Source organism: Penaeus japonicus, unplaced genomic scaffold (assembly GCF_977035675.1).
Source record: "Penaeus japonicus unplaced genomic scaffold, GWHDUDI00000001_assembly GWHDUDI00000039, whole genome shotgun sequence".
In the NCBI taxonomy this organism is placed as follows: Eukaryota; Metazoa; Arthropoda; class Malacostraca; order Decapoda; family Penaeidae; genus Penaeus; species Penaeus japonicus.
Genome location: NW_028234441.1, coordinates 14,723,490 through 14,730,709, shown reverse-complemented (window position 1 = coordinate 14,730,709; position 7,220 = coordinate 14,723,490). Strand labels below are relative to the sequence as shown.

The following is a 7,220-nucleotide window of genomic DNA, read 5'->3' as shown; positions in this document are numbered from 1 at the left end:
GATTGGGGCAACTTCAAGACAAAACTACGCCAGAAGTTCCGAGGAACAAGCTCTACAAGTGATTTTTTCCGTCTCCTCCATGAACACCGCCTCACAAGTGGTCAAGCCCCTTTAGACTTTTATATTACCCTTGAAGGGGCAGTTTATCAAGGTGTTCGAGACTACCCTACTGCAGTTGGGGATCCAGATGAGCTGATTAAGAGGCTCTTTTTGCAAGGTCTTCCAGGCTGGTTAAGGGAGATGTGTGCCATGTCGGAAAATGCTCCCCTGCAACAACTGGTGGACACGACTCAGCGGGTATGGAATGCACGTGTGGGCATCCGGGCAGGGGAAGAAGGGCCAACTCGTCTATTCCCTTCATCTGCAAGATCTGGGAGTAGAGTAGCAGGAATTGATGTACCTTCCCAGGATAACGTTTCACGATCTTTTGGACTTGTACCACGACGACCATCTCGGCAAGCAGATCAATTTAGGAAAGCAACTGCTCGTACGTGTTGGGCGTGCCGTCAGGAAGGGCATTTCCGGAGAGAATGTCCCTTTCTCAACATCCCGAGCGGAATGGGGCCTGCTGCATCGGGAGAAGAGCCATACCCTAGGGGGCAGGGTCCCAGAGTGCAGTTCAATGAGCAACAACCAAATAACCGGACATAAATGGCCTTGTGGACGACCAACTGTTGCAATGAACATAGAGGGGAAATAAATACGAACCTTCATTGACACAGGGAGTCAGGTAACCTTATTGAGAAAGGAAGCTGTTGCACATCTTTCACCCCGTAGGACTTTTATTGCCGCTCGAGGTCTTAGAGGAGTCTCGGGGAAAGAGCTTCCTGTGGTTGAAGAGTTGGATATTGAGATTTGGATAAAATCTGGGAAACGATTAATTCATAGGGTTATTGTTGTTGATAATGTATCCTTTCCAGGTGATCTTCTTGTCGGAGTTGATCTGTTGCGCAGAATGAATTATAAGATCATACATGATGCCTCTACTCAGGAAGCGTATCTTCATCTCGATAATGCCGTTTATCCATTGCAGTATGAGAAGGGTGAATCATTGCAACTCGTATCATTTTTGCAAGCAAATGTGCATCCCCCTGTTGTTCGTTTGGCTCCAACTCGCACGACGGTTTGTCCAGCTCATACTGGTATGTATGTTAATTGTCACCTATCTCCCCATCTACGTGGGAAATCGGTTTTGATATCCAGCTGCACTACTGCACTGGACGTACCCCGAACCCTCGTGGTTCCAAGGGATGCTAAATGTTCAGTTTTTGTTGTGAATTTGTCTTCTAAGCCCGTTACATTGCGTAATGGGTCCCATTTTTGTATAGCAGAGGAGGTTCAACTTTTCAATGCTGATGGTGCTAAAGAAAATATTACTATTTCAGAAAAAGCTGCTGTTGATTTGGATGATCGGAATGAAGTTGCTGATTTTGTGTGGGAAGAGGACGAGTTTGATAGAGAGCATGGTCTTCAGCTGGCAGATAACTCGCAGGTAGATGATGAATTGTGTTCTTTGTTACCCGAGAGTGATACTGTGGGAAAAATTGATGCTGCTTTAGAAGCAAGTGCAACGGCGGAGTTAGCACTAATTGAAGCAGACAGTGAGGATGTTGTTGCTGGACCATCGCTGGGCCATCTTAACTCGAAGAAACGTGACCAGTTAAGGGCAGTGCTAGCTAAGTTTCCATCTCTCTTCTCAGGGGATAAGACACAAGTAGGCTTAGTTCCTGGTGTAACTCATAAGATCATGACGAAAGATACAAATCCAATATGCACTAGGCAGTGGCGTCTACCAGAGTCAGCTAAACAAAAGATCCGTAAAGAATGTGATGACATGATTAAAGCTGGCATTATTGAACCATCAACATCTCCATGGCTATCTCCTGTGGTGTTAGTCAAAAAGAAAGATGGGACCTTGCGTTTCTGCGTGGATTACCGTAACTTAAATGCAGTGACTATTGCCGATACATATCCTCTTCCGAGGATTGATGAGCTTGTGGATGAGCTCAGAGACACTCAGGTCTTTTCCCTTCTTGATAGCCGTTCTGCATACTGGTCAGTAGCTGTAGATCCTTCTGATAAGCCTAAAACTGCTTTCAGCGACGGCTACCGTCTTTTTCAGTTTCGTCGAATGCCTTTTGGGCTTTCCACAGCACCAACAACATTCCAACGCACTATGAATATAGTACTTTCCCCAGTTCTTGGCAGGCACACACTTGCTTATTTAGATGATGTTGTAGTTTACAGCCCTGATTTCGCATCACATCTTGTACAGCTTGAGGAAACGCTAAGAGTTCTTGATAATGCTGGTTTCAAGCTGAACATGTCAAAATGCGAGTTTGCAGTGCAGGAGTTTCGATTCCTTGGATTTAAAGTGACCCCTGAAGGTATATTGCCAGACCCTGAGAAGGTACGTAGCATTGTGAACATGCCACCTCCGCGAAATGCAAAGGGCGTGCGCCGTTTTCTTGGCGCTACCGGTTTCTTTAGGAAACATATACCTAAATATGCTGCTATAGCAGCACCATTGACGCAGCTTACAAGGAAAGATCAACCATTCAGTTGGGGTACTCGTGAGCAGGAAGCATTTCAGTCTTTAAAGGGTAAGCTAGCCTCTGCGCCTATATTACAGAAACCTCGTTTTAACGATCCCTTTGAGGTACATACAGATGCGTCGCAAACAGCTATTGGTGCTTGTTTAATGCAGAGGGACACTGATGGTAATCCTGCTGCAGTTGCATACTTTTCCCGTAAACTTCGGGGGGCAGAAACACGTTATTCTGCAACAGATGCCGAAGCTCTGGCTGTGGTAGAAGGAGTAAGGGCATTTGATCCTTACATTTATGGTAGACAATTTATCGTCTATACTGATCATCGCCCATTGGTTTATGTTTTTACGAGGAAGACAAAAAGTCCTCGTATGTCACGCTGGGCATATGAGCTCTCCCATTACCAATTTAAGATCGTCTATAAGCAGGGAATCCAACACAAAGTACCTGATATGTTATCTCGTGCTATAGGGCAAGTCGATCTTGCCGATGTTGACCCGATTGCAATGCGGGAGGAACAAATTAAAGACCCATTGCTCTTAGAAATTATTGAGTATCTTGAGGAAAGGAGTGTGCCTAAGAAGAAGCTACCTTTAGCTTTAGAGGAATTTTCTTTGCAGAATGGCGTTCTTTATCACATTCGTGAGTTACCTGGACATGTAGTGCATCAGTTGGTAGTTCCACATTCATTACGTACAGCTGCCTTGAAACTTGCACATAACAGTGCATTTGCTTCCCATCCTGGTATATTTAGGACCTATCAAAAGTTAAGGGACCTATTTTATTTTCCTAACATGTTGCGAGATGTTAAAAGTTATGTTACTTCATGTGCAACATGTCAGCGAAGAAAGGGTGCTCCACATAGGGCCCCTTTGGCTGCTGCCCCAGAGGTATCAGCTCCATTTCAGAAAGTGTCAGCTGATCTTGTGGATTGTGGCCAGTCGAATGGTGGATATAGGTATATTCTTGTTTTGATTGACCATCTAACACGGTTTTTACAGTTGATTCCGGTCCCTTCCAAGGAAGCAGAGGTGATTGCCGAAGCTTATATTAATGACTTTCTAACAATTTTTGGTCCGCCACGGCTCCTACAGACGGATGGTGGGTGTGAGTTTACTAACAGATTATTTACTCAGGTATGCGATATTGTCAAAACTAAGACTCATCTTACCATTGCATGTCACCCACAAGCTAATGGGATGGTTGAAAGATCTAATAAGGTGGTGAAAGAGGCATTAGCGACTCTAACTGAACGACATCCTTTAGAGTGGCATCAGTATGTCCCTCAGGTCCGGCTAGCATTGAATACTGCATTTCATAGCTCGGTAGGTGACCAGCCACTGTATCTCCTTATGGGTCATAATGGTCATTTCCCTGTAGGTCTTTCAAATAATGTGACGTTTGCATCGGATGCCGCGAAAGAGTTTCATGATGCTTTACAGGAAGCGCGATATGTTGCAGTTGAAACCTCGCGTCGGGCACGGGAAACTTGGGCGAGAAACTATAATAAACGATGCAGAAAAGTACCTGCAATGGATGTTGGGTCACTCATTCTGTTTAGAAATTTCCGCCGGCTTACTGGTCCTCGCAGGACTTTAGGTTCTCGCTGGGATGGGCCAGCCCGAATCATTAAACGTATCGGACCTGTAACTTACATTACTCAGGATGTAGAGCCACCTTATAAAGAACGTAGGCTACATGCTAACCAGATTAAACCTTTCAGGACACCTGAGGAGCTAGCATTTGTGAATGATCGACAGAATGTGCCAGTCGATCCAGGTGTTGACATACAGCCGCTAAATCAGGAGGATGCTGACACAGATCCTCAGGAAGTACTACTTTTATCCTCTGTGCGACCTGGTTGAGCTGCAACACAGGTCATCCTGTTAATAGTTTTTAAATATGTGTATTTTGTATGTAATTTTGGTTCCTTTATGTTTGTAACCTTTTATACGTGTTTATTTTGAGTTCAGTTTCAATTTTAAGTTGTACTATTTATTTTAGTTCTTAATGTTTTATTATCAAGTTTATTTTAGTCGTAAGCATTGTTTTATTTCTTGTACTTATATTTAGTTTACCGGTTTATGTGTACTTCTGAGCTAGCATTTGACCAGTTTTCATAAGTTTGACTCTTTTATTTCCTTTAGGTATGTTTATTTTTCTTAATGTTTTTATTGTTTTAAGAGTTCTGGTAGTTTTTCTTTGAGGGCCGGCTCAGTATATACAGCCTTTATAATTGCTGCCTTTTCATATCCACAGTTCCTGCCACTGCGAAGGAGCCGAGGGAAGGGGCTCCAGCCATGTATTTGGATATGTTGTGACTGTCTCCCACAGATGCTTCGGTCACAGGTCACCCATTCCCACCATTTAGGAGAAGAGGGCGGGACGAGTCGTAGCTGATACGGGCAAGGTGGACGAGCTGACCGTGATGGACGATTTACGCCAGATAGACGAGATGGGAGGAAGAGACCTTGGTAATAGCTGCTAGACATCCTGGAGATGGGAGTGTGAATGATCGGCTCGTCGCTGTTATCCCGATGACTGCTTCGTAATCTCTGCGCCAGATCGTCATGGAAATGGGCGGGCCCGGAGCGGAGCGCAGGGATCCATCCAGAACTCGAGACGAGTGGAGGCGACGCCCCGACATTCACTCCCGGGGCATGGGAGGGGTTGTCGTGATCGAATTTGCAGTCGGGCATCCATACTGGAGCATAGAAGATGGGGAAGCAAGGAAATGGGTCTCACAAGGTGGCGTGAGGCAGGTGACCCTTGCAGACGATCTCCTGCGCTGAGCGTCACCCTTCGTATGGATACTGGGCTTACAAAACCAGTTGAAAATGGTTCTGGAAAATAATATTGACACCTGAAAATATTGCACGCATATCTCCGCAGAAAATGCACGGGCAGTTCGTTAAGTAACTTTTCGCGGGCTCTAGTTCGCACAGGTGAAAACGCGCACCTGAAGAGAAGCCCGCCACAGACAGAGGCAGACACAGAGAAACACTTGAGACAGAGAGAGGGCACGCTGGGGCTCGCCAGGACGACACGCTGTCGCCATTTTTGTTGTGTTTTAGATATTGAGTGTTATTTTTAATATTCCACTTTTGTAACGGCCTACCTTCGCCAGTGGAGTTCATCTGTGACCTGTGAGGATATGATAAGGTAAAGACAATTATATTGATTGTATATATGTACGCTGCCACTCCCGGAGTAAAACACCAGAACTCGTTGTTTTATTTAATTTCTTCCGTTTTAGTTGTCTTATTTCTTTCTTTTAATTTATACGAGGGAAGTGCTGCCAAACAAAATCCTCTTCTACTCACGTCTACGCACACACACACACACCCCCACACACACACATACACTCACACACACACACCCACACGCCCACGCACACGCCCACGCACACGCCCACGTACACGCACACGCACACGCACACGCACACGCATGCACACGCACACACGCCTACTTGGAGACTATAATTATTTGTCTGAACTTGTGCTTATGGCAGATAATGAATTTCGAGTGTAGAACATAAATAGGGTAATAGTTCTGCTTGTATTTTTGTCAGCTTAATTAATACTCTAATTATTAGATTCCCTCTTGGCCACTTGCCTCATGCTTAAGTCGGACCACGCGCTACCACAAATGAGTCCGTTTCAAATATTTGCAGGAAAAGTACTTGATTAATATGAGCTCGGGAAATGTTAAATGAAATCTGATGAAACATCCCGTGGATTTATTATATTTAGATGTCCGGCACTGGCCTTCACAATTGAGCCAGCCGTGACATAATGATGGATTAGATCCTTGTGGTGAGGTATGTGACAGTAATAATGATAATTATGGTAATGAGAAAACGAATGGTTGTCATAATAATGGCAATATTTCTGCGAATACTCTACTAGGCTAGTGAGTAATATTTTGACTTGGGAGGGTCACCATATATGAATATATATATATATATATATATATATATATATATATATATGTATTTATATGTATATATGTATGTAAATATATATTTATTTATGAATATATATTTACGCATGTATATATATATATGAATATATATATATATATATATATATATATATATATATATATATATATATATATATATATATATTGCAATTAATAGGAATGGTGTTGATATTAGGTAGGCGATAATGTGTTAAATTATGAGTATCAAGGGAAAATATTTGTGAATGTTTAGAGTGCAAATATCAATCAAAATAGAAATAAAAATATTGTCCTAGTGTTATAGAAAATTCAATAAAAAGAAAAGAAAGCCATAGGAGAGCTTGTCCTCTCAAAGGTGTAGAAAGTGCCAACAAGTGCCCTACTGCAAATGTAAAAAACAGTCGTAACGAGACTTGTGTACATATGCGCTGTAGAAAGCACAAGCCACGAGATACAGAAGTGTATCTGTATACGTGCACATTGCTTGGAGTATGTGCATAATTACATATATATGTCTATACTGACTATGCATAGGCGCAATCTATATAGACACATACATATGTATGGAAGTACATACATGCATGTGTACATGCGTGATTTGCGGGCACGGGCGTGTGTGTATAAAAGGAATGCCCATTGTCACTGGAGTAGACCGAGAGGTAGTGAGCTAGATCGAGAGATGCAAAATCTCTTAATACAAGCTCAAAC

The 7,220-nt window shown here is 43.2% G+C and overlaps 1 protein-coding gene across 2 annotated transcripts; it reads left to right on the top strand.

Moving 5' to 3' along the window:
- Positions 1-817: 817 nt before the first annotated feature.
- On the top strand, positions 818-5,778 carry LOC147466999 (uncharacterized). 2 transcript variants are annotated; one of them, XM_086533661.1, is made up of 3 exons: positions 818-1,142; positions 1,386-1,492; positions 4,273-5,778. In XM_086533661.1, exons 1-3 carry the CDS (start codon positions 956-958, stop codon positions 4,279-4,281), a joined length of 303 nt encoding a protein of 100 aa, XP_086389787.1. In that variant the 5' UTR covers positions 818-955; the 3' UTR covers positions 4,282-5,778. The 2 variants fall into 2 exon arrangements, with proteins under 2 accessions (XP_086389787.1, XP_086389786.1); XM_086533660.1 differs by having other exon boundaries at positions 818-1,492.
- Positions 5,779-7,220: the final 1,442 nt, after the last annotated feature.